Genomic DNA, 26694 nt, shown 5'->3' with positions numbered 1-26694 from the left:
TCATTGCTGCCTGCCCTCTGCCCTTACCACCTGTCACAGAAAGAATCAAGCCCAAGCTCTGCCTTCTGGGCCTTCCCAGACTAATAGGAAACACAGTCCAGGACTCAGAAAATTAGAACTAGAGGCCTGGTGCACGAATTCGTGCACCAGTGAGGTCCCTCGGCCTGGTCTGTGGGATCAGGCCAAAACCAGCTCTCTGACATCCCCTGAGGGGTCCCGTATTGCAGGAGGGTGCAGGCCAGGCTGAGGGACTCCACCAGTGCACGATTGGGGCAAGGAAGGGACACGGGAGGTTGGCCAGCCGGGGAAGGACCACGAGAGGGCTCCAGGGTGTGCCTGGCCCATCTCGCTCAGTCCTAATTGGCCAGACCCCAGCAGCAAGCTAACCTACTAGTCAGAGCGTCTACTGCCTGGTGGTCAGTGCACATCATAGCAACTGGTCAATCGGTCAACTGTCTGCCCCCTGGTGGTCAGTGCACGTCATAGTGAGCGGTTGAGTGGCCTTAGCATATTATGCTTTGATTGGTTGAACAGCCGACAGGATGACCGGACACTTGGCATATTAGGCTTTTATTGTATAGGGTAGCAAAGCCCTTAAGATTATGAGGTTAAGAGCCAAACGGGCTGGGTTCATATTCTAGCTCTGTCATGTGTAGATTTGTGACATTAAGTTTCTTAAATTACTGTGGTTCAGTTTCCTCTCTGTGGAATAAAAGTAGTAAGAATAGGCTCACTTGTAATGCTTTAAGGATTAAATTAGCTCATTCATGTAGAGAACAGTACCTGGTATATAAGAATTGCTCAATGAATGTGAGCAGTTGATATTTTTCACCGGTGCTATGACAGAGCTCAGAATGGGAGGCTGCGGGAATCCAGACAAACGGACCAAACCAAGCCTAGCGGGGAGGGGTTAGAGAAGGGTCTAGGGAGGAGGTGAGGCCTGAGGTAGGAGGGCAGGGGTGATAGTCTCCCAACCTCCAGGCTCTCCTCTTCCAATCCATCCTTTAGAGCAGGAGTGGGGAACCTTTTTTCTGCCAAGGGCCATTGGATATTTATAACATCATTTGCGGCCATACAAAATAATTAACTTAAAAATTAGCCTGCTATAGGCTCAATCCCCAGCTCTGGTCGGGAGACAACCAATCAGTGTGTCGCCCTCACACCAATGTTTCTCTCTCTCTGTCTCTCTTCCTCCCTTCCACTCTTTCTAAAAATCAATGGAAAAAAATATACTTGGGTGAGTATTAACCACAACAACAAAAAAATTAGCCTGCTACGCCCTAGCCGGTTTGGCTCAGTAGATGGAGCCTGCAGACGGAAGGGTCCCGGGTTCGATTCTGGTCAAGAGCACATGCCTCCATGGCAGGTTCTTCCCAGGCCCAGGTCCTGGTCAGGCACATGCAGGAGGCAACCAATTGGTGTGTTTCTCTCACATCGATGTTTCTCTCTCTGTCCTTCCCTCTCTCTTCTACTCTCTCTTAAAAAAAAAAATCAATGGAAAAATACCCTCAAGTGAGGAGTAAAAACAACAACAAAAAACAAAAAAAATCACCTGCTATATTTGGTTAAACATTTAATTAACGCACCCCTAAATGATTTTCCCCACCCTTGCTCTAGAGCAGCGGTTCTCAACCTGTGGGTCGCGACCCCTTTGGGGGTCGAACAACCCTTTCACAGGGGTTGCCTAAGACCATCGGAAAACACATATATAATTACATATTGTTTTTGTGATTAATCACTATGCTTTCATTATGTTCAATTTGTAACAATGAAATTGTGGGTCACCACAACATGAGGAACTGTATTAAATGGTTGCAGCATTAGGAAGGTTGAGAACCACTGATCTAGAGTCTACACCAACTGCCAGAATGGTCTTTCTGAAGGATAATCAGACCATGTCACTTCCTGTTTAAAATCATCTCTACACTCCCCACAACCACAGGATAAAATATATCCCCCTCACCAGACAGGGACCAAAGAGGGCTGGCTGAAGCCAATTTCCTCAACTGGCTGTGACCCTTGAAGGCTGAACCAGGCATCATCCTGTGTGTCCCCTAGCTGATAGAGACTACTGAGGAGTGCTACCAGGCCTGGTCACTTTGCCTCCCCTACTAGACCATTCCCATCTTGGGGCTCCACTAAATTTGACTCATTTGTATCCCCAGAATCACCCAGCACAAGACTGGGTGCAGAATCAATAATCATTGTATTTCCCAGCCAGTGGGGGGCATGCAGGAGGCAGCTCATCCATGATTCTCTCTCATCATTGATGTTTCTATCTCTCTGTCCCTCTTCCCTTCCTCTCTGAAATCAATAAAAATATATTTAAAAAAATAATCATCACTGTATGAAGTGGCCCTTGCACTGAGGCCAGGGCAGTTATCCAGGGCATGTCACTCCTGGTGTTGAGCAGGGCAGCATTGGGGTAGGTGGCAGCCCAGGCCAAAGTTTCACATCAAGCTGAGTGTCTTGGCCTAATTAGCTGATAATAGAAGCAGAACTTCCAAAGGAGCAGACTGGCCCGGCCGGTGTGGCTCAGTGATTGAGCGTCAACCTATGACCCAGGAGGTCACGGTTCGATTCCCGTTCAGGGCACATGCCCGGGTTGCGGGCTCGATCCCCAGTGTGCAGCATGCAGGAGGCAGCGAGTAATGATTCTCTTTCCTCACTGATGTTTCTCTCTCTCCCCCTCCCTTCCTCTCTGAAATCAATAAAAAATATATTTACAAAACAACAACAAAGGAGCAGACTGGCTGAGAAGTAGATGTCCAGGACCAAGAGACCCCATGGGTCTCTGCCTGAGGCTGGTAGGGGGCAGCGGGAGGGCTGGGGACAAGGATCAACAGGACCATGCCAACCCCTGCCTCCGTCCCAGGGACCGCTACCCACGCATCGGAGACATCCTGCAGAAGTTGGCACCCTTCCTCAAGATGTACGGCGAGTATGTGAAAAACTTCGACCGCGCCGTGGAGCTGGTCAACACCTGGACAGAGCGCTCCACCCAGTTTAAAGTGATCATCCACGAGGTGCAGGTACGGCCGAGAGGGATGGGGCAGGTGGGAGGAGAGGTCTGTGGGGGCCCAGTGTGGGGTCTGGCCGGTCCTGAGCCCCTGTGCCTCTGCCCATCACAGAAGGAGGAAGCCTGTGGCAACCTGACGCTGCAGCACCACATGCTGGAGCCCGTGCAGCGCATCCCCCGCTACGAGCTGCTTCTCAAGGACTATCTTCTAAAGCTACCCCACGGCTCCCCGGACAGCAAGGATGCCCAAAGTGAGTGCACACATCCGGGCCCAGCCCCCTGCCAAGACTTCATTCATGGGCCAGCCTTCCTTTGCCACATAGTGGAAATCCCAGAATGGGATCTCCAAGCCGAAAGGCCCACCTGGAAGCTCTGGAGTGAGGCCCGGGTGAACCTCCAGGTTGAGGACTCTGCCTGAGGACACACACAGAACATTCAAGAGTCCCCACGTCTGAAGTTGCCAACTGGAATGCCAGAGTTGGAGGCGCATGCCCAGAATGATCCCCTAAAGGCAGACACCTGCTTCCTAGGCCAAGACCCCAAAGCTGACCCTTAGACTTGTCCTCAAAGGAAGTTGTCCAAGTCCAGAGGCACTGAGCCACTAGGCCAGCGGTTCTCAACCTGTGGGTTGCGACCCCTTTGGCGGTCGAACGACCCTTTCACTGGGGTCGCCTAAGACCATCCTGCATATCAGATATTTACATGACGATTCATAACAGTAGCAACATGACAGTTATGAAGTAGCAACGAAAATAGTTTTATGGTTGGGTCACACCATGAGGAACTGTATTTAAAGGGCCAGAAGGTTGAGAACCACTGGGCTAGGCTGAGAGTCCAGACTGACCCGCAGGTCGGTCTCCACAGCTGAGCTGAGATTTGTCGGATTGTCCATCCTCCACGTTTAGAGCTCCACTCCCTGTCGGCCAGCCCCCACCCAGAATGAACCTCCCCAAACAGCCTCCGAGTCTGATCGGAGCCCCCAAGCATAAGCTCTCCAGAATGGAGCCTCCCAGACTGAACTCGTGTTTTCTGCCTCCAAGATTTAGATCTCTAGGCTGAGATGCTGCCTCCCCACATTGAACCACTAGAAAGTGTTTCATTCTGATTCCTCCAGTATGAGACCCACCCCCCGGGTCACACCCCCAAAAGTGCTCCCCAGAGTCTCCCCTGCTTTCTCCCAGTCTAGTCTCCTTGTTCACCATTCTATAGAAGGGTATTGCCAAACTGAGCACCCTGGATGAATCTCTCCATTTACTGCCCCTCAGACTGAGCGCAAAAGACTGACACTCAAGATCCATCCCGCCGACCAAGACCACTGAGTCCTCAGACTGGATTCCTAAAGTTCCCCAGTGTGAACCCCAGAGAGAAGCCTGAGACTGAGCTACCCAGACTGAGCTCCAGACAGAAACTCAGACTCTCTTCTCCCTAGCCCAGGTCCCCCAAATTAGGCTACTTATGCCAAGCTCCAAGTCTGACCTTCTGTCTCAACTCCCAGACTAACTTGCCCAAGACCAAGCTCCCCCATTTTCTTTTTTAAATATATTTTTATTAATTTCAGAGAGGAAGGGAGAGAGAGAGAAAAATATCGATGAGAAAGAATCATTGATCAGCTGCCTCCTGCAAGCTCCCCACTGGGGATCGAGGCTGAAACCCAGGCATGTGCTCTGACTGGGAATCGAACTGAGACCTCTTGGTTCATGGGTCAATGCTCAACCACTGAGCCACACTGGCCAGGCTGTTGTGGTTCTTTTTAATGGTAATAATTATCTTGTTAAGCTTGCATTGTATAGGCCGCCAGCTATCCCATGTATTACGATTCTGCATTGAGACAGTTTCTGATTTTGTGTGATGTTGCTATGGACATCTTTGAGGCTGGTGCTTTCTGGGATGGGGAGGGTGTAGGCAGGCCAGGAGGAGGTATTCAGGAAGCAAAGGAGCTCCCAAGAGCCTCTTCTCTGCTAGGCCTTTCTCCATCTGACTTCCCACTCTGCCCACAGAGTCTCTGGAGCTGATAGCCACCGCCGCGGAGCACTCTAACGCTGCCATCCGCAAAATGGTGAGTGGCCTCTCACCCTGCCCTTCCTTGGCCACCACCCGCCTGTGCTGTCTCTGTCCTGGAGGGCTTGCTCCTCGAGGACATCGGTGGGGAGTCCAGCACCCCAACCCTGCCTTTTGCTCACTGTCTCTTGCCAGGAGCGAATGCACAAGCTGTTGAAAGTATATGAGCTGTTAGGGGGTGAGGAAGACATCGTCAGCCCCACCAAAGAGCTCATCAAAGAAGGCCACATCCTTAAGCTGTCAGCGAAGAATGGGACCACTCAAGACCGATACCTCATATTAGTAAGTGCCAGGTGTGGGGTTGCGGGTGGGCCAGGCCCTCCATACATGTTGGCCTGGTACTCACTCAAGACTCTACCTCCTGCTAGTCAGTCTTTCCTCCATTGACTCATTGCACTTTCACTACCTACACTAGGAATGGTTTTCCCTCTACTTTACAGATGATATAACTAAGACCAAGAGAAGTGACTTGCCCAAGGTCACTCACCTAGGAAGTGACTCCCATGCCTAGACTCTTCCTTGCAACCTTTATCTCTCTATCTATTTATCTAATCTATCTATCTATCTATTTATTGTTAATCCTCACCTGAGGATATTTTTCCATTGATTTTTAGGGAGAGTGGAAGGGAGAGGAAAAGACAGAGAGAAACATCATGTGAGAGAAATACATCCTGCATGGGCCAGGGAGAAGCCTGCAACCAATGTACTTGCCCTTGACAGAAATCAAACCTGGGATCCTTTGGTCTGCAGGTCGACGCTCTGTCTACCGAGCCAAACCGGCTAGGGCTCCTTGCGACCTTTGTGTCCTGTCTAGGCCATTGTCTCCATCTGTTGCCTTGACTCCCCAGTCATAAAGCTTCGGGAGTCCTATAAGATTGTAAGGATCTGGGCACAGCTCTCCTGGGTCCTGCGCTCCTACAGCCCAATGTTTTCCTTCCTAGTTCAATGACCGCCTCCTCTACTGCGTGCCCAGGCTGCGGCTCCTTGGCCAGAAGTTTAGCGTGCGGGCACGCATCGATGTAGATGGCATGGAGGTAAGTGCCAGGGCGTGGGAAATGGGGCCTTGGTGCTGGGAGGTTGTAACAGAGGCGTCTGACTTTGCCCCCCAAGTCTGTGTGCGCATGCGTGCAAAGGATGAGGGATTCAATAGCCCTCACAAAGCTGCTTTCTCCCTCCATTTCAGCTAAAGGAAAGCTCCAACCTCAATCTGCCTCGGACCTTCCTGGTGTCAGGAAAGCAGCGCTCCCTGGAGCTCCAGGCCAGGTACCTGCCCTTGCCTGTACCTTCCCTTCAGATAGGCTGAGGCATTCTCTGCCTAGGGCCATGCGCAACAGGCTGCCTCCCAAGGGCGGGGATGTTCCTGGGAAAGGGTGGGGGATGTTCCTGGTGGGTTTGAATAACAACACAGAGAGTTTATTGTAGATTCAGAGATTCAAGAGAAATACCAACTACAATGCTTGATCCCTGGTGTGAGAAAAACAGCCCTAAAAGATATTTGCAAGACAATTGGGAAAATGTAAATGTGAATTGAGCTTTTGGGAAATGACTGCTAAATTCCTCAGGGAGTGGATGAGAGAATGGTCTTGTTTTCTGATGGTGCATGCTGAGGAGTTCCTATCATATGTGTAATTTCTTTTTAAATGACTTATCAACCAAAAATACATACATATATACGCTTTTACACACACACACATATCAATAAAAATGGAGCAAATATAGCAAAATATTTTAAATTTTTGCATCTATATAGTGGGTAGATATTTAATGTACTTGTGCTGTACTGTGTTTTTCAGTATGCTTGAAATTTTTCTTTTTTATTTTCTTTTTAAAATATATTTTTATTGATTTCAGAGAGGAAGGGAGAGGGAGAGACAGATAGAAACATCAATGATGAGAGAGAATCATTGATTGGCTGCCTCCTGCACACCCCCTACTGGGGATTGAGCCCTGATTGGAATCAAATCCAGGACCCTTCAGTCAGCAGGCCGATACTCTATCCACATTGAGCCAAACCAGCTAGGATGAAATTTTTCTTCCTTTTTATTGAATTTATTGGGGTGACACTGGTTAAAATGATAGGAGTTTCAGGTCCACAGTTCCACAACAGATCATCTCTACACTGTGTTGTTTGTTCACCACCCCAAGTCAAGTCTCCATCTATCACCATTTATCCCCCCCATATCCTCTTCCACCTCCCTCCACTCCCCCCTCCCCCCAGCAATCCCACACTGTTGTCCATGACTTTTGACATTTTTCAAACAGGAAAACAAATTTAAATAATAAAGTTAAAAGTAATGTCCAGCCATTAAACAAAGAGGCTTCTTTCTTATCTATCCTCTACTTGGATGGTTATAATAGTAGCTCACATTTAATGAAGACTTATTTGCTCTTACGCCAGGCACTGTTTTAACTTAATTTTAGCTTCAACGATTTAAGTGTAATCAATCCTTAAAACAACCCCTTGCCTGGCGGGTGTGTCTCAGTAGTTGAGTGTTGACCTCTGAACCAGGTCATGGTTCCATTCCCATGGGTGCAGGAGGCAGCCAATCAATGATTCTCTCTCATCATTGATGTTTCTATCTCTCCCTCTCCCTTCCTCTCTGAAATCAGTAAAAATATGTTTTAAAAAATAAAACAGTCCTTGAAACTGTTACCATCTACCCCATTTTACAGATGAGAAAACTGAGGCACAGAAGAGTTAGGCACCTTGCCCAAGATCCCACAGCTAGAAAGGAGCAGAGTTGGGATTGGAGCTCCTGCTGCCTTCTGAGGGCCCAGGTGATAGGTACCAAGGTCATGGTCGAGGTCAGAGAATGGATGCATATGGCTAGATCCATGGCCGGCAAACTGCGGTTCACGAGCCACATGTGGCTCTTTGGCCCCTTGAGTGTGGCTCTTCCACAAAATACCGACTTCTGTGCATGGGCCACGAAGTTTCAATCGCACTGTACGTGCGCGCCTGCACGTGGTATTTTGTGGAAGAGCCACAAAGAGTCGCATGTGGCTTGCGAGCCACGGTTTGCCGACCACTGGGCTAGATGATCTGCTTCTGGCAGACTGCAAAGAAGTGAGAAATGAGAGTCAGAACCCTCATTGCTGGGGCTGCTGAGAGGCAGGAGAGAGAGAGAGGTGAATGTGGGCTAGAGGGTGTTTGAAGCTCTGGGAGACAAAGCATCCTGGAGGCCTGCGGCCAGGAAAAGAAGAACAAAGCCTACTGGTGGGGGGGGGGGCAGGTGTGGGGCCCTGCAGGGTGTATAGTCTACTGGGGAAGAGAGGGGGCTGCTGAGGAAAGCTGGGCGAAGAATGGCGCGCTGAGCAGTGCAGGGTTTCCTCCTAGTGGCGGGAGGAAAGCATGGAGGGTTTGCTTTGCAATCCTGCCCTTAAAAATATATATTTTAATGAAAAATGTCAAATATGGAGAAAAGTCAAAATAAAACAAACACCCATATGCCCACCATTTATTTTTTTTTAAATATATTTTATTGATTTTTACAGAGAGGAAGGGAGAGAGAGAGTCAGAAACATCGATGAGAGAGAAACATCGATCAGCTGCCTCCTGCACATCTCCTACTGGGGATGTGCCCACAACCCAGGTACATGCCCTTGGCCGGAATCGAACCTGGGACCTTTCAGTCCGCAGGCCGACGCTCTATCCACTGAGCCAAACAGGTTTCGGCATATGCCCACCAAGGTTTAGAATCTCAACCTTGGTGCCAACCTCACCTGGGGAGCTTTTAAAAAACCTGATGTTTGGCACCCTGCCCCCCAGAGACCCTGATGTAATTTGTGTGGGGTGTAGCCTGAACATGGGGAGTTTTAACAGCTCCCCAGGTGTAGTAGTGTGTGCAAAAGGGTTTAGAACCACTGACTTAGAAGTCAACAACTATTGACATTTTGCTTTATCTTTTACTGAATCATTTCTTTAAATGTCTTTTTTTTCTTATTTCGGGGGGGGGCGAGTGAGATAGAAACATCAAAGATGAGAGAATCATTGATAGGCTGCCTCCTGCACGCCCCCTATTGGGGATTGAGCCTGCAACCCAGGCATGTGCCCTGACCAAGAATCAAATAGGTTGACACTCAACCACTGAGTCATGCTGGCCAGGCTTACTAAACCATTTAATTAATTAATTAATTTATTTTTTAATCCTCACCTGAGGATATTTTTCCATTGATGGAAAAGAGAGGGAAAGACAGAGAGAAACATGGATGTGAGAGAAACACATCAATTAGTTGCCTCCTGCATGCGCCCTGACAAGGGTGGAGCCTGCAACCGAGGTACATACCCTTGACCGAAATCAAACCCGGAACCCTTCAGTCCACGGGCCAATGCTCTATCCACTGAGCCAAACCGGCTTACTAAACCATTTTAAAGTAAATTACAGACATGGCACTTCACCCCTATATACTTCAGCATGCATTGCCAAAAACACTATTGTGGCTCTTAAAAATCAAAAGCAATCTTTTCTATTGCAAAAAATTAGAAAATATAAACAAAGTAGAATTTTAAAAAATAGTACAATCAGAATAAAGTAAAATTCCCTAGAATTGTACCACCTAGAGAAAACCAGTGCTGCTGTGTTGGCAGATCCCCTCTGAGGCCTTTCCTCTATTCACATATGTGCGTGCGCACGTATATGTGTGTGTGTGTGTGTGTGTGTGTGTGTGTGTGTGTATGCATACTCACATATAAGCACACAATGTTTTCTTTCTGTATTTAACTATGAAAAATTTCCAAGATACAGAAAAGTTTAAAGAATTGTACAATGAACACCTAGAAGCCCACTGTATAGATTCTGCAAATCTTTTTATCCATCTACCAATCCATCTGATTTTTAAAATGCATTTCAAAGTCATTTGTAGACATTGCTACACCTCACCCCTAAAGACGTTCATGGGCATATAATCAACTAAAGTTCAATATTTGTTTTAGGTACCCTCCTTCTCCTGAGGCAAAATTTTCAAACAGTTAAATGCATACGCTTTAAGGGGGTCAAATGCATTGATGAGTTTTGACAAATGTAAACACTCATGTCACATATATATTTTTTAAATATTTATATTGGTGTTTAGAAAGAAAGGAAGGGAGAGAGAGAACCATTGATGTAAGAGAGAGAAACATCGATTGGCTACCTCCTGCTCGTTCCCCACTGAGGATCAAGCCAGAAACCTGGGCATGTGCCCTGACTGGGAATTGAACTGCAACTTTTTGGTGCATGAGACAACTTCCAACCAACTGAGCCACACTGGCCAGGGCTCACATATAATTTTTAAACAAAAATAGAATGCTGGCCCTGGCTGGTGTTCAGTAGTGATGTACTTTTTTTTTTCTTTTTCTTTTTTTACCTGATTCCCTATTGTCAGAGACTTAGGCCACTTCCAGTTTTTTCACTAGCATAAACAGCATTGCAGTGAACATACTTGTAGCTAAATATTGGCTCACATCCTTAATTTTTCATGAAGTGGTTCTAAAAATATAATCACACTTTCATACTAGAAAAGCGCTTTTTAAAAAATTTGTTTATTGATTTCAGAGAGGAAAGGAGAGAGAGAGAGAGAGATAGAAACATCAATGATGAGAGAGAATCATTGATTGGCTGCCTCCTGCCTCCTACTGGGGATCAAGCCCGCAACCCGGGCATGTGCCCTTGACTGGAATATAACCTGGGACCCTTCAGTCTACAGGCTGATGCTCTATCCACTGAGCCAAACCAGCTAGGGTTAGAAGAGCACTTTTGATGTCTGGAGTATGCATATGAAGGTCATTAGAAGAGACCAGGAGGAAATCAGCCAAGAAGCTGGGCTGAGTCCTAGTGAGCACATGATGGGGCTGCAACCAGGGCAGAGGCCTGGGAAACTGCGGGGCAGACAGGAGAGTCAGGGGAGAAAGGCAAAGGGAGGGAGGAATCCACATTAATTGAGCATCTAGTGTACCAGGGATTGTGCTGGGCATGTAAATGTCACCCCAGTTAAGTAATGATCATCTCCATTTTCCAAGTGAAGAAAAAGAAACTGCTCTTCTGTCTCAAACTTGACATTCCTGCAAGAGGGAACTTGCTGGGGTCCAACCCCAGCAGGTCCAGGGGTCCCCAAAGGTGTGGACGGAGTCAGCGAAGAAGGAATGACACGGAGACAGTGTTCAGTTGATCAGCAACCTAGCCAGGATCTCTAGCCAGGATCTCCAGCCAAGTTCTGGTCTGGATCTCCAGCGAAGTTCTGCCTCTTATTGTCTTGTTACATCCGTATTTATACCAGTTGATTTTAATCCTGTCAATTTCTATTGCAAAGGTTAGGGCATTTCTTATCTCCATTCCAGGGAGTAAAGATTATGTAGCTTAATCGTGATTGTTTGTAGTTAAAGTGATTAACTACCGGCCTGGCACTTAGTTAAGGAGTTTTATCCCCTCCCTGACTTCAGGGAAAAATCCCTACCTGGGGAAACAACCTTTCTCGGAGAGGTGACCTTGGTTAAAACACACAGCGCTAAGGGGAGCAAACATATTAAGAACAGTATGCTATATACGCCAGGTCCCTTGAAACATATGCTGTGCAGATGTTTCTTTCCTGCAGCGACTGTGTCAAGCAGCAAGGATGGACCGGCTTCCGGCAGGAACTATTTATGGTTCTTTGTATATCCCTACTGTCACACACATCTCATCTTTACCTGAAGCTTAGCACCTCCTTAAGGGAAGCCCTTCCTTAGCAACCCCCACCCAAACTGCAGACGGGGCTGGTCTCCTCTTCTGGACTCCTCAGCCCGATTTCACTGTCGCAGCACTAATACCCTTGTATTGTCCCTGTTTGTCCCCCCCACCCCCACCCCACCCCGCAGGCCACTAGTTCCTTGAGGGTAGGGTCCCCTCTGGGGCCCAAGTCCCTAGCACCAAGTCTGGAAGGTATTAGTAATTACTGGATAAATAGCTCAGACAGGTTAAAGGATGTGCCTAAGGTCACATGCGTTATAAGTGAAGGAGTAGAGGGTCAAACCCAGGTCTGACTCCAAAACATCTGCTCTTTACCTCTCTGATCGCTTTTGCTTGGCCTGCCTAACCCAACATCTTTCTTTTTTTGCCCCCAAGGACTGAGGAGGAGAAGAAAGACTGGGTCCAGGTAACATCCAAGAAGGCTTTGTGGTAGGGGCAGGAAGAGTATTCACAGGCTCCCAAGGGGTTGGTGAACTCTCCCCTAAAACTGACATCTGACCACTATGAGCCTGGACAACAAACTTTCCCAGCCCCATTTTACAGATAAGCTCACTGAGGTCAAGGTAAAAACTCACAAATTCTTCCTTTAGAGACCTGCCTCCTCTGGGAGTGTGAGCCCAGTGAGTTAAGCCCTGTAAAAGCGTAATTAAGCCCAGACAGTGGCTAGGAAGGCCTTTTGAGGTTTTTCAGCCACTGATACCCACCCTCATTTCACAAATATAAGAACTGAGACACCTAGCAAGGGGCAGAGCTGTGCCTAGAACGCAACTTTTCTGACCTCGGGCTAGGTCATAGGAAAGTGAGGTGAGGGTGGAAATGGACGGTTGTGAGGTGATCTGACCTTCTTCTTACACCTCCTCCACAGGCCATCAACTCCACCCTTCTGAAGCATGAACAGACGCTGGAGACCTTCAAACTGTTGAACTCAACAAACAGGGAAGATGAAGACACACCCCCTAACTCTCCAGTAAGAGTCCCACCCCCTCCCTCTATACTGGACCTCCAAGTCCCACCTTACCCAGGGAGACCGGAAGCACAGTCTTGTTGGTAGGGCCGCAGATATCACTGGGGAAATGCAGGCCCAGAGAATAGAAATGACTTGTGTTCAGTAGCACAATAAGGTAGGGATACAGCCGGGACTCAAAGGCAGGTCTTTTATTTTTTCAGCAATGTCTTTAACATGCATACATGTAACATGTAATACAGTAGCAGAAAAACGGGAGTTAACAAAACTATATAGCAATATTAATTCTATATCTCCCGGAATTTATTTCGTATAAATCAGAAGCATATACTAAAGAGTAACTATGCTGATTATGGCACAACACTCTGAACTATTACCACTGACTAGTCATTGAATATGGGAATATTTTACAATACTATGTTAGGTTTTTTTAAATATATTTTTATTGATTTCAGAGAGGAAGGGAGAGGGAGAGAGAGATAGAAACATCAATGATGAGACAGAATCATTGATTAGCTGCCTCCTGCACACCCCCCACTGGGGATCGAGCCTGCAACCTGGGCATATGCCCTGACTGGGAATTGAACTGGTGACCTCTTGGTTCCTGGGTCGACGCTAAACCACTGAGCCACACCCAGCTAGGCTGTTTATTTTCTTTATATATTTTTATGGATTCAGAGAGGAAGGGAGAGGGAGAGCTAGACACATCAATGATGACAGAGAATTACTGGCCGGCTGCCTCCTGCACACCCCCCACTGGGGATGGAGCCCGCAACCCAGGCATGTGCCCTTGACTGGAATCGAACCCAGGACCCTTCAATCTGCAGGCCAATGCTCTATTCACTGAGCCAAACCAGCTAGGGTTGTTATATGTGTTTTAAAAAACAGCTTAGGTAGCTTTAAGAAGGATGGGATTTTTTTAAATGCTTAACAGCTCTGATAGGATTTTGTGAAATAAGAAAATTATGAAAGGCAGGTCTTCTGAATGTGTCTGCTGCCTCCCAGTGATGATCCAGGCCTTGGGGCAGGGGTGAGGGTTGGCTGGGCTGGCTGGGCTGGGCCTAGAGAGTAGCTGCCTCTGAACCAGGACCTGGCCCTCTCTCCAGAACGTGGATCTTGGGAAGCGTGCACCGACACCCATCCGAGAAAAGGAAGTCACCATGTGCATGCGCTGCCAGGAGCCCTTCAATTCCATCACCAAGCGCAGGCACCACTGCAAGGCCTGCGGGCACGTGAGTGTTGGGAGGCTGGGCAGAGCCAGGGAGGGGCCAGGCTGGCCACCAGAAGGCCCACTTCTGAGAGGGCAGGGTGAGGAAAGGCCGGGAGTCCATCATGGGAGTTGGGACACTGAAGGGGAAGGCTTTCTGGAAATCAGGCATCTCTTGCCCATTTGCCACTTCAGGTGGTTTGTGGGAAGTGCTCCGAGTTCCGGGCCCGCCTCATCTATGACAACAACCGCTCCAACCGTGTGTGTACTGACTGCTATGTGGCCTTGCACGGGGTGCCTGGGAGTAGCCCAGCCTGCAGCCAGCATACACCCCAGCGCCGGAGGTCCATCCTGGAGGTAAGAGCCAGGCCTATGAGCACTGACCCTCACACGCCAAGCACATGGGTCCCAGCCACCCACCCAGTGATTGAGGCCTGGGTAGCTCTGAAACTGTAGTGCCACGTGCATCCACTGAACAAGTGACTGAAGCCTGGAGCTCGTAAAATGAATGCAACTGGATGAAAGCCAGTTGGGTCCTTTCGGCCACCTGGCAAAACCACCTGGCTTTTTATTTCAGTGCTTTAGGCATTTATCTTCATAGTAACGAATCTATCCATGCTGTTACTATCCCTGTTTTACAAATGAGGAAACTGAGGCCCAAGGAAGTTACTTAACCAAGTGACACAACCAGTGAGTGGCAGAACTTGCATGTTTTTTAATTAACAAATGATCTCTTCTTATTACAAAGTCGGATATGTGCACTGAAGAAAACTCGACAATCTAAACAAGTAATAAAAACACCCTATTTCTTCTACCCACTAGAGTATCACTAACACTTATGCTTCCTATCTTTCTAGGCGCGTGCACATTTTGGTTTTGTTTCTTAGCCAAATCGAGGTATTTATTTTATTTAACATTTAAAGAACTCTTACTCTGTGCCAGGCACTATTCTAAGCGCTTTGCATCTATTAATTCATTTAATCCTTACAATAGCTCTATCTGTTTTCCTTCCGAGTCAATACATCATCAAGAGCTGGAATTCTGAGCCTTACCCACCCCCCCACCCCCCCATCCCCTTAACCACAATGCCAGGTCGCCTCTTGCTGAGTGTAGGGGATGGATATGACAAAAGATGGAAAAAATAAAAAGGTGAGGTACAAATGCATAAAAGGACTTGAGGAATAAATGAACTGAGGGAAGAACGCCTGACTGGCATTTAGGTGCCTCTCCCACCAGCTCTTAGAGGTAGTAGCCATGGCCTGTCTGACTCACTACCGCCGCCTGAGCTTCAGCGTCCTCATCTGAAGTATGGGCACAGCAATACCTCCGCTGAGGGGTACTGAAGCCCAGAGGAGCCCGGCCAGGCCTTCTATCAACACTGATGCCCTCTATGTCTCTGGCCACAGAAGCAGGCCTCAGTGGCTGCGGAGAACAGCGTCATCTGCAGCTTCCTGCACTACATGGAGAAGGGCGGGAAAGGCTGGCACAAGGCATGGTTTGTGGTCCCTGAGAATGAGCCCTTGGTGCTGTACATCTATGGAGCCCCTCAGGTGTGCATCCTCCTTCGGGTCCCTTCAACCACCTGGCAGAGCCAGGCTACCCCCCTTCCCCTTCAGTCCTTGGCCTTGGGGATTGCGTGAACCTAAGTAGAAATCAGAACCCCCACCCTTGTGAGACAGACTGGCCAGAAACAAGGATTGTGGGCCAATGTGAGGGGTGGGGGTGGGGGGAGGGGCTAGCTTCCCAGAGAAAGCCAGGGTGCAGGTGGGGCACTACTAGATCCAATCTGGATGGGGAAGAATGTGTAAATGGGGGCAACAGCCTAGACAGAGGCCTGAAGACATTACTTGGTATACACTAAGGAAACTAGCCCGGCTGGCTTGGGGTGTAGGAGGAAACGGGTATTTGAACCCAGCCTGCGTGCCAGCCCCAGACAAGTTTCTGTTGCTACCAGTAGAGCCTTGGAAGGTTCTTGAGCAGGGGAAGGAAAAGAGGGGGGTTAGCAGATGAAAAAGCAGTGAGAAGCGCAGCCTCCGGTGACCCTGGCTCTATCCGTTCCCCAGGATGTGAAAGCCCAGCGCAGCCTGCCCCTCATTGGCTTTGAGGTGGGGCCTCCTGAGGCCGGGGAGCGGCCCGACAGACGGCATGTCTTCAAGATCACCCAGAGCCACCTGAGCTGGTACTTCAGCCCCGAGACAGAGGAGCTGCAGCGGCGCTGGATGGCTGTGCTCGGCCGGGCGGGCCGTGGGGACACGTTCTGCCCGGGGCCCACACTGTCTGAGGACAGGGAGATGGAAGAGGCACAGGTGGCAGCTTCAGGAGCCACCGCTGAACCCTCTGAAGCCCCCCAGACCCGAGACAAGACCTAGAGGGTTTGGGGGGACTTGGGGCCCCCTGCCCCACACTCTAGCTGCCCATGTCCGACTGGGGGCCCCAGCCCCCTCCCTCCCAGCTCAGTCAATACTTGAACTCCCATCATGGGCACTTTCAATCCCGAATGCTGGGTCTTGGGTTTTTTAATTCATCTTTTCACAAAATGGGGGCTTTTAAAAGAAATATTCCTACAGTGATGTTCATTTTTTTTAATCCCCGTCCCCAGGGAGGGTGGGAGCTGTTGCTAGACCTGCCTGAACTAGGCCGTTTCCCCATCCCCTCAATACCCCACAGATCCTGCCTCTACCCCATCCCCCTAAAAGCACCAGAGGCAGGAGAGACCTGGATTCAAGTGCCAGTTCACCCACTGGGGCCCTGGCCCACCCCCGTCCCCTCACCCAGTGTCTTCACACGTACGATGCGAGGTGGGGCAGTGACCAGATCCTTCCTGCCTCTCCATAGCTTACAGCTTCTACCCAACCCCAAGGCTACCCAGTATTTTATCGTCCAGACCCATGGCAGGGCCACCGGGCAGGACAGGGGAACAGGGGGGAAGAACAATGGATACTCTCGGTTTTGTTTTGTTTTTTAAAGAAAAAAAAATACAGTTTATTTCAGGCTTACGGAAACTTTCAGGGCACTGCTGTGCTCTGTTCGCCCATCTGTGTGTTTGTCCAAAGTACCAGGCTGCTCGGGTGGGCCCAGAACCTGCTCCCTCGCCGAGCTCGGTGTCTCAGCTCCCCAAAGAATGATGCCAAGGCTACTCACAACAGACCAAGTGACAGGTTCAACGTTAAGGTGTTATTTATTCTTGTCTTTTAAGCCTCATCCCTGGACATGGATGGAATTGGATGAAGAGTTTGGAAAGAGGTTGCAGGAGACAGAAAACAAAGCCCAGGTCCCCCAAGCTCACCACCTTGCCAATGTCTTAGACTTCCTGAAGGAACCAGGGCTGGAGGCTGGGCTGCAGGATGGGGCGGGCTGAGCTGCTGTGTGTGTGTGTGTGTGTGTGTGTTTACGGGCAGCAGAAAAGTGGGAGAGGTAACACAGCTACTTCCGTTCACATTGTCAATGACTCTCTTCCAGCTGCCATGTTCACCTCACCGTTCCTGACCCAGCAGAAGTATTGGTTCTGCTGGTCCTCTCTCCCTTCATAAATCTACCTGCCCACTGTCAACCAGCATTCAGCGTTTCCAACTGCACCCACACCCACTCATCCTACTCTTCACACTGACTGCACCCAAGGCACTGTGCTGGGAAACCAGGCCTCTCCGTTCAGATAATAACTTACGGCCCAAGGGGGTGTGGTCAACCAGGTCCTACCACCCCAAGGCCAAGGACCCTAGGGCTCTTCTTTCCCCTGGAGGGAGCTAGACAGGGGAATAGGGAGAGGATGGAGATGGGATAACCAGTCCAAAGATCCACAATCCTCCAAAATAATCCTTAAAACAAGGGCCCAAACCATTGGCAGCCCCACTCATTTCTTTCTCCGGACAATGGTCCAACCATCCTCCACTATATCTTCTTCCTTAATAGTCTGGGGGTCTGGACCAGAGGGTTCAGGCTGGGGGCAGACCCCACCATTAGCTGTCCCATCATTCGTAGCTGTGACCTGCAGGAGAAACACAGGAGAGAGCTAAATACAACGCCTCCCAGTTGTGGCCATTGGGAGACCCAGGCTCTCCTGCTTTGCAAAGATTGGCTGTGTGACCTTAGGAAAGTTCCTTCCCCTCTCTGGATAATACAGCCACTACCACCCCACCCCCCATCATTTCCCTAGAAAAGTAGCTGATCTCCCAGAAAATTGAAAATATCTACATCTTGACCAGCCAGCATGGCTCAGTCATTGGGTGCTGACCTATGGACCAGGAGATCACCGTTCGATTCTCGGTCAGGGCATACGCCCAGGTTGCAGCTCAATACCCAGTGTGGGGCGTGCAGGAGGCAGCCAATCAATGATTCCCTTTCATCACTGATGTTTCTATTTCTCTCTCCCTCTCCCTTCCTCTCAAATCATTAATAATCCTACCTAATAAAACAGAAACATGGTAATTGGCGTATGACCGCTACCCTTCCCATTGGCTAATCAGCGAGATATGCAAATTAACTGACAGCCAAGATGGTGGCCGGCAGCCAGGCAGCTGGAAACTAACATGAGGCTTGCTTGCTTTAGTGACTGAGGAAGCCAAAGCTTCCCCGCCTGCCTTGCCGGCCTCTCAGCTGCACTCTAAGCAACTATGTTACAAAAATAGTATGTTACAAAAATAGAAGCTAAACAAAACCCCGGGCTTCAGCCAGCAGGACCGCAACATTGTTTCAGCAGGACCGCAACATTGTTTCAAATACAGAAGGGTAAACAAAGGCCAGAAACCTGCTTTCAGGAAGTCTCATAGCTGGAGCTGAGCCTCAGAGCTAAAGCTGGCCCAGAATGAAAAAAAAAGGAAAAAAGGACAGGTTGGGAGCTTCAGTCACCCGTCAGCCTGAAAACAGCCCTCAGCCCCTCACCCAGGCTGGCCAGACACCCCAGTGGGGACCCCCACCCTGATCCAGGACACCCTTCAGGGCAAACCAGCCGGCCCCCACCCGTGCACCAGGCCTCTACCCTATATAGTAAAAGGGTAATATGCCTCCCAGCACCGGGATCAGCGGAGCCTCGAGGCCTCCCAGCACCAGGATCAGCAGTGCAGCGAGGCCTCCTGGCACCGGGATCAGCGTGACAGGGAGCAGCGACCAAACCCCCCTGATCGGCCCTGCTCTGTGTGTGACAAGGTGCGGCACCCCAATCCCCCCTGACCCCCACGGGCCCTGCTGTGTGTGTGATGGGGTAGAGCCATAACCTCCCCATCGGCCCTGCCCTGAGTGTGACAGTGGCAGTGCCCCAACCCCCTGATCCGCCCTGCTCTGTGTGTGACAGGGGGAGCTCCTCAACCCCCTGATCAGCCCTGCTCTGTGCGTGACAGGGGGGAGCTCCCCAACCCCCGATCGACCCTGCTCTGTGCGTGACGGGGGGCAGCGGCCCAACTCCCCAATCGGCCCTGCTCTGAGCCCGACCAGGGGCTGCACCTAGGGATTGGGCCTGCCCTCTGCCACCCGGGAGCAGGCCTAAGCCAGCAGGTCGTTATCTCCCGAGGGGTCCCAGACTGCGAGAGGGCACAGGCCGGGCTGAGGGACTCCCCTCCCCCCCGAGTGCACAAATTTTTGTGCACTGGGCCTCTAGTAATAATAATAAAAGTTTTTTGAAAATCTACATCTCCCCCACCCAAGGGCACCCCTCTCACCTCCATCTCGTCCGCGCTGTCCGCATTATCATCATCCGTCTGTCTGTCTGTCGAAAGTGCAGTGGCTCTAACCCTGCGCTTTCTTTGGGTGATGTGGGAGGCCAACTCCTTCATAGTGGCCCCATCCCCCCTCTGGAAGTGGTAGAACATGGTCTGCAGCTGCTGGCTCACCTATCAAGAAAACATTCAACCAGCTTGGGTTTTCTAGAGAAGCTACAATACAACAGGCCATGTTTGCAGCAAGAGTGGGGAAGGGTTTGGAATTTCCCAGAGGAGAATGGGGCTCTTTCCTCCCCCAAGGAGTTCACTAATGAAGGAACCACATATGAAAAGCTCGGGTAATGGCCTGAAGCATTGAAGGAAGGCCTCCTAGCTGGGAAGGCACTAAAACTGGGTTTGAAAGATGGAAGATGTAAAAGGGAAGGCAATCCCAGCAGGGGAGTGATGTTAACCAGGGGAGGGGCGGAAATGTACCTGGCCTGACCTGCCCTTGCGATGGGGGTGAGGAACAGACCTGGCTGGGAATGGCATCTCAAGAGAAAAGAGAAGCCCTAGCTGGTTTGGCTCAGTGGATAGAGCGTCGGCCTGTGAACTGAAGGGTCCCAGGTTCAATTCTGGTCAAGGGCACATGCCTGGGATGCATGCTCGATTCCCAGTAGGGGGCATGCAGGAGGCAGCCGATCAGTGATTCTCATTGATGTTTCTCTCTCTCCCTCTCCATCTCTGAAATCAATAAAAAATTTATTTAAAAAAGAAGAGGTAGGATTTGGAAAGGCCTTGGAAGACTAGGCAATAGGGAGTCATAAAAAGTTCTTGTGCAAGGCTCAATGGTTAGAGCCAAGAGTCTTGGCCTAAAATAGACACTTGGGGAAAAGAAAAACTATAGGCAAGGAGGAGGCAGCTGTGCCCATGACATGCTCACCTGCGGCAGACTCCCATCCTCCACAACTGTATCAAACTCGTTGGTCATGAGCTCCCCTAGGAAGTCCTCCACCTCATCTAGCTCCAAGTCAGCTGAATAGGAAAGGACAGAACCCTTTGGTCAGAGACAAGCCAACTTCACCACTCCTGCCTGCTACTCTTCAATGCCTACTAGCTGGGGCCACATCTGGTTGGTGGGTAAGGGTCCACACAGTGAGCCTTTTATTCACTGATGTGCTCTGCATTCTGGGTTTGAACATCCCTTTTTTTGAAATGGAGAAACCCTTCATATAACTGTGGCTCCCTGGATACAGGAGGCCACACACCAATGGGATAGGTAAGAAATGGATATAAATACTTGCAATGATGAAATATCATAGCCTTGACATCAACATCCTATTGCGTGGCTTTGGCTAAGCTCTCCTCTGGGTTTCTGTTACCTTATGGGCCCGTCCTCTTGTTCTGAATTGGAGAATTACTCAGTCTTCCACAAAGCTCCTCCCTCTCCCGCTACCTACCCCCCACCCCCCAAGGAGACTTCATTCACCCCCTTGGCTTTCTCAACCACTCTAATCTAATATCCTCCCAATCTGTCTCCAACTCAGACTGCTTCACCTATTTCACAGGTGCCTCAGACCCTCCATATCTAAAGCCAGACTCATCACCTTACTTACCCTCCAAACGTACTTCTCACCCTCCAGGGTTCCTCTGTACCATGAAAGGCACCTAATCCACCAGGTCACTCATACCAGAAACCTGCCTCCTTTTCCTTCCCCCTCTACAGCCAAGCAATCTCCAAGTCCCTAACCCACCCCTTATTTTCCATGACTATCACCACTGCCCTAGTCCAGGCCTCATCACTTTCTAGAGACAGCCTCCCATTAGTCAGCAAATCCCATCCTATTACTCACCTTAGAACCTGCCCATGAATTTCTCACCTACTGCAGTGTTCACATTGTGCTTTTGAGAAATAACTGTCCTGCTCGGTTTTAAAGGAATCTATTGCAGAAAGCTAATGGGAAACAAAGGTAAACAGGCTTCTTTTTACTAGTTCTTATCTTTATCCTGGCCCAGTGATGGCGAACCTTTTTAGCTCGGCGTGTCAGCATTTTGAAAAACCCTAACTTAACTCTGGTGCCATGTCACATATAGAAATTTTTTGATATTTGCAATCATAGTAAAACAAAGACTTATATTTTTGATATTTATTTTACATATTTAAATGCCATTTAACCAAGAAAAATCAACCAAAAAAATGAGTTGACACGCGTGTCAGAGGTTCGCCATCACTGTCCTAGCCTCTACTATGTTCATGATTATTGTGACTCTTAAGGAGGAGCTAAAGAAAAGAGCTTTTCTTACATAATTTGGCTGGAGAAGTTTTTTCTTCACTGAACATCTAACAGAACTATGCTTCCATAGCATGCATTTTGGTGAACACTGGCCTAAAGGACAAAATCAAAGGCATGTAAGGCCATCAGCGTCCTACCCTTTTCCAGGGCCTCCCCACCCGCCCCAGCTTCTCCCTGCCACTCCTCCACACACCCACAAGCAAGCATATGAACACACACACACACACACACACACACACACACACACACACACTTACTCCAATGCTGAGCACCCTACCACTTTCCAAATATAACACATAATCTCCTCATACCACAGAATTTATGTGTTGCTCTCCCTGCCTCCTCCACCTAGTAGTTAACTCTTTCTCATCTCTTCAGACTCAGCTCAACCACCCCCAAAGAAGCCTCCTCCCAAGTTTCCTGTTACCCACGCACCGAGCTCCTCTTTATTAGAACACCTACCACCCAGTGTGTGAATGTCTATTTAATCATCTGGATCCCTCGCTAGACTGTAAATTTCCTTGAGAGAAAGTCTCTGCCTACTGTCATCTCGAAGACTAAAAAACTGAGTGAAGAATTTTCTAAAAATCTTACTATGCAAAAGGCCGTCTGCAGGGCCCCTTATTCTTCTATGCCCTGAAGGCACAACAAAGGTGTAGATCCCTGTTGTTCAAACAGCCAGATGTGGTTATTGAGCACTTAAAATGTGGCTAGGCCAAACTGAAATTTGCTAAAACTGGCCCTAGCAGGTTTGGCTCAGTGGATAGAGCATACGTCTGGGTTGATTCCGGTCAAGGGCACGTAACTCAATTGCAGGCTCCTCCCTGGCTCAGGCCCTGGTTGGGGCGCCTGCAGGAGGCAACCAATCAATGTGTTTCTCACATCATGTCTTTCTCTGTCTCTCCCCCTCCCTTCCACTCTCCCTAAAAATCAATGGGAAAATATCCTCAGGTGAGGATTTAAAAAAAAAAATTTTTTTTGGAAAAACTAAAATACCCAGATTTTGAAAACGTAATGTTAAAAATGATGTAAAACAACTGCAGAATTTTATTTAACGTAATGAGACGTGACTCGCATTATATTTCTATTGGACAGCTCGGGGGTGGCTACTTTGATGCCCATTTTAGGAAACTGAGTCTCAGGGAGAGAAAATGACTTGCCCAGAGTGATACCATGAGTAACACCCTCCCGTAAGGCATCTGACCTCAGGATTCTGACTCCAAAGCTGGTAATTCATTCCACCTTGCCCTCAGGTACCAGCCGACAAATTGCTCAAGAGGAAGTGCGGACTCTCCACCCCCCAGCCTTCTGCTCCCCACCCTCCGCCCCCTCGTCCCCTCCCCCATCGACCCCACTCCACAGTCGCAGCACCTGACATTCGCTCACCATTGCGGAAGAAGTACTCCTCCACTGCACCTCCCAGCCACTCGGCCTTTTCCTGGCTGTGCACACCCCCGAAGCCATTCTCCACCGCGATCTGCGAACACAGGCCCAAGCCGACCACGTCAGCCTGACAGCCCGACAGCCCGACAGCCGGCTGGAGGTGACGCAGGAGTCCGCCACCGAGGCCGCCAAGCCGCAGCGCCAATGCCGGCCGATCCCTGGTCTGTTCCAGGCCCTAACCATTCCCGTCCCGGACCCCACTCACCTGCAAGGCCGGCCAGGCCTCCAGCGCTGCGTGGATGCCGGCCCTGAAGAGAGCTCTCAAATCTTCCCTAGCCCCCGCCATCATCGGGCTGCTGAGCACATGATGCGTAGGCGGACCAATTGGGTCGCAGTGCGGACCAATCGGGGCGCAGGACGGCCCAGGCAGAACGAGCCGATACCTGAGCCTGAGAACTCAGATTCAGCTTTCCGCTGACCTGGCACAAGACTAGAGCAATAGAGAAGTCTGTCAGAGCAACAGATGACACCATCACAGATACTGGCCTGCAGTAATTAAACCAAAGGAAGCCAGAAGTGGAGGAGGATGGCGTGCGGCAGAAGGTTCTGAGCCCCTGGGTTCGGGGCCAGGGCCATGTATACCGCTCAGAAAAGATGTGGAGAGCCCTGGCTGGGTAGCTCAGTTGGTTAGAGCGTGGCCCCAATATGCCAAGGTTGTGGGTTTCATCCTGGTCAGGGCACATACAAGTATCAACCAATGAATGCATAAACACGTGAAACAGGAAATCGGTGTTTGTTTCAAATCCTTATCTAATAAAAGAGAAACATGGTAATTGGCGTACGACCGCTACCCTTCCCATTGGCTAATCAGGGGCGATATGCAAATTAACTGTCAGCCAAGATGGCAGCAGGCAGCCAGACAGCTTAAACTGAACATGAGGCTTGCTTGCTTCAGTGACGGAGGACTGCAACGTTCCCGCCTGCCTTGCCGGCCTCTCAGCCTGCAGTTTAGGAAACATTGTAACAAATAGAAGCTAAAAAAAAAACAACCCAGAAACCAGCTTTCAGGGAGCTGGGATCTCAGAGCTGGAGTTGATACAGAGTTTCCATTGTAGTACCGAAACAAACCAGATACATGCTTTCAGAAGCGGAAGCCTCAGAGCTGGAGCCAGGCTAAAGCTGGCCCAGAATAAAAATAAAAAAAATTAAAAAAGGAGCAGTTGGGAGCTTCAGTCACCTGTCAGCCTGAAAACAGCCCTCAGCCCCTCACCCAGGCTGGCCAGGCACTCCAGTGGGGACCCCCACCCTGAAGGGTGTGTGACCAGCTGCAAAGAGCCATCATCCCCTCACCCAGGCTGGCCAGGCACCCCAGTGGGGACCCCCACCCTGATCCAGGACACCCTTCAGGGCAAACCAGCCAGCCCCAACCCATGCACCAGGCCTCTATTCTATATAGTAAAAGGGTAATATGCCTCCCGGCACCGGGATCAGCGTGACAGGGGGCAGCGCCCAAACCCCCTGATTGCCCTGTGGCTCTGTGTGTTACAAGGGGCAGGGCCACAACCTCCCTATCGGCCCTGCTCTGTTCCTGACAGGAGAAGGCGCCCCAACCCCCTGATTGGCCCTGCTCTGTGCCTGATAGGGGGGAGGTCCCCAACCCCCTGATTGCCCTGCGGCTCTGTGTGTGACAGGGTGTGGCGCCCCAACCCCCCCCACCCCACAGGCCCTGCTCTGTGTGTGACGGGGTAGAGCCATAACCTCCCCATCGGCCCTGCCCTGAGTGTGAGAGTGGCAGCGCCCCAACCCCCCGATCGGCCCTGCTCTGTGGGTGATAGAGGGCAGCGCCCCAACCCCCCCCCCATGGGCCCTGCTCTGTGTGTGATGGGGTAGAGCCATAACCTCCCCATCGGCCCTGCCCTGAGTGTGAGAGTGGCGGCGCCCCAACCCCCCTGATGGGCCCTGCTCTGTGTGTGACAGGGGGCAGTGCCCCAACTCCCCTATCGGCCCTACTCTGTGAGCGACAGGGGGGAGCTCCCCAACCCCCTGATGGGCCCTGCTCTGTGCGTGACAGCGGGTGGCGCCACAACCTCCCTATCGACCCTGCCTTGAGTGTGACAGGGGGCGGTGCCCCAACCCCCCAATCGGCCCTACCCTGAGTGTGACTGAGGGTGGCATCGCAACCTCCAAATCTGCCCTGCTCTGTGCATGACAGGGGAAGGCGCCCCAACTCCCCAATCGGCCCTGCTCTGAGCCTGACCAGGGGCTGCACCTAAGGATTAGGCCTGCCCTCTGCCACCTGGGAGCAGGCCTAAGCCAGCAGGTCGTTATCTCCCGAGGGGTCCCAGACTGCGAGAGGGCACAGGCCGGGCTGAGGGACCCTCCCTCCCCCCCCTCCCCCCCCAGTGCACATGCACCGGGCCTCTAGTAGATAAATAAATAAATAAATGTCTCAAACATAACCTAACCTCCACTCGAGGAAACTAGAAAAAGAACAAAATAATCGCAAAGCAAGCAGAAAGCAGATAAAAATTGGAGAGGAAATAAGTAGAATAGAAAAACAATGGAGAAAATCAGTGAAACCAAAAGTTGGTTATTTGAAAAGATCAACAACATTGACAAACTTTTAGCTAGAGTGGCTAATGGGGGGGGGGGGGACTCAACTTTATGGAAATCAGGAATGAAAAAGGTGGTATTACTTCTGACTAGTCAAAAAAGACCACTTTGTATGATACCATTTTTTTGTGCTTTTTTTGTATGATACCATTTATAAGAAATGTAAAGAACAGGCAAATCTATAGAGATAAAAAATAGATTAATGATTATCCAGGGCTTAGGGAAGGGAGAAATGAGGTCTGACTCCTAATAGGTACAAGCTTTCTTTTGGGGGTGATGAAAATGTTCTACAATTACATGCTATAGGGGCTAATTTGTAACACACACACCCCCAATTCATATGTTGAAGACCTAACTCCCAATACCTCAAAATGTAGAACTATATTTGGAGATACAGCCTTGAAAGTGATAATTAAGGTAAAATGAAGCCATATTAGTACATTCTAATCTAATATGATTGGTGTAATTGTAAGAAGAGATTAGGACACACAGAGAGACACTAGACACAAGCATGCATGGAGAGATGACCATTGAACACAGAGAGAAAGTGGACATCTGTGAGCCAAGGAGTAAGGCCTCAAAAGAAACCACACCTGCTAACACCTTGATCTTGAACCTCTAGCTTCTAGACTTTGGAGAAAATAATTTTTTGTTGTTAAAGACATCAATCTATGGTATTTTGTTATGACAGCCCTAGCAAACTAATACAGTTACACAACACTGTGAATATACTAAAAACCATTGAATTGTACACTTTAAATAAGTGAAACAAATATTTCAATAAAGCTGTTCTTGGAAGGGTATTGTAGATGACTTTCTCTC

At 49.7% G+C, this 26694-nt stretch overlaps 2 protein-coding genes across 5 annotated transcripts in view; one reads left to right on the top strand and one right to left on the bottom strand.

Moving 5' to 3' along the window:
• The window catches only part of FGD1 (FYVE, RhoGEF and PH domain containing 1), a 42121-nt gene extending 24369 nt beyond the window's left edge, over positions 1-17752 (top strand). For both annotated transcript variants that reach the window (XM_059679979.1, XM_059679980.1), the window contains exons 7-18: positions 2876-3032; positions 3132-3270; positions 5017-5075; positions 5213-5359; positions 6019-6111; positions 6261-6340; positions 12157-12187; positions 12647-12748; positions 13852-13977; positions 14148-14309; positions 15359-15502; positions 16016-17752. In XM_059679979.1, coding sequence (XP_059535962.1) covers positions 2876-3032; positions 3132-3270; positions 5017-5075; positions 5213-5359; positions 6019-6111; positions 6261-6340; positions 12157-12187; positions 12647-12748; positions 13852-13977; positions 14148-14309; positions 15359-15502; positions 16016-16321 — 1546 coding nt within the window. In that variant the 3' untranslated portion in view covers positions 16322-17752. The remainder of the gene's footprint in view (positions 1-2875; positions 3033-3131; positions 3271-5016; positions 5076-5212; positions 5360-6018; positions 6112-6260; positions 6341-12156; positions 12188-12646; positions 12749-13851; positions 13978-14147; positions 14310-15358; positions 15503-16015) is intronic.
• Positions 17112-23677, bottom strand: TSR2 (TSR2 ribosome maturation factor). Of its 3 annotated transcripts, XM_059679983.1 has the most exons (6): positions 23263-23332; positions 21887-21969; positions 21436-21536; positions 20526-20617; positions 19604-19774; positions 17112-17937 (listed from the first exon to the last, which is right to left on the bottom strand). In XM_059679983.1, the coding sequence occupies exons 4-6, from the start codon at positions 20571-20573 to the stop codon at positions 17803-17805; spliced, it is 354 nt and encodes a 117-aa protein (XP_059535966.1). In that variant the 5' UTR covers positions 20574-20617; positions 21436-21536; positions 21887-21969; positions 23263-23332; the 3' UTR covers positions 17112-17802. The 3 variants fall into 3 exon arrangements, with proteins under 3 accessions (XP_059535966.1, XP_059535964.1, XP_059535965.1); XM_059679981.1 differs by lacking the exons at positions 21436-21536; positions 21887-21969 and adding an exon at positions 23525-23677 and having other exon boundaries at positions 23263-23353; XM_059679982.1 differs by lacking the exon at positions 21887-21969 and having other exon boundaries at positions 23263-23359.
• Between the last annotated feature and the right edge of the window lie 3017 nt (positions 23678-26694).

This window comes from Myotis daubentonii, chromosome X, assembly GCF_963259705.1.
Source record: "Myotis daubentonii chromosome X, mMyoDau2.1, whole genome shotgun sequence".
Taxonomy (NCBI): Eukaryota; Metazoa; Chordata; class Mammalia; order Chiroptera; family Vespertilionidae; genus Myotis; species Myotis daubentonii.
This window is presented reverse-complemented; position numbering and strand designations above follow the sequence as displayed.

What these genes read in the sequence shown, in the direction of transcription:
- TSR2 (XM_059679981.1), bottom strand. Translation starts at nt 23,608, where the DNA reads ATGATGGCGGGGGCTAGGGAAGATTTGAGAGCTCTCTTCAGGGCCGGC. An exon ending in AGGCCTGGCCGGCCTTGCAG is followed by an intron (nt 23,354 to 23,524) that starts GTGAGTGGGGTC and finishes CTGTGTTCGCAG; the next exon opens with ATCGCGGTGGAGAATGGCTT. An exon ending in GGAGTACTTCTTCCGCAATG is followed by an intron (nt 20,618 to 23,262) that starts GTGAGCGAATGT and finishes TTTCCTATTCAG; the next exon opens with CTGACTTGGAGCTAGATGAG.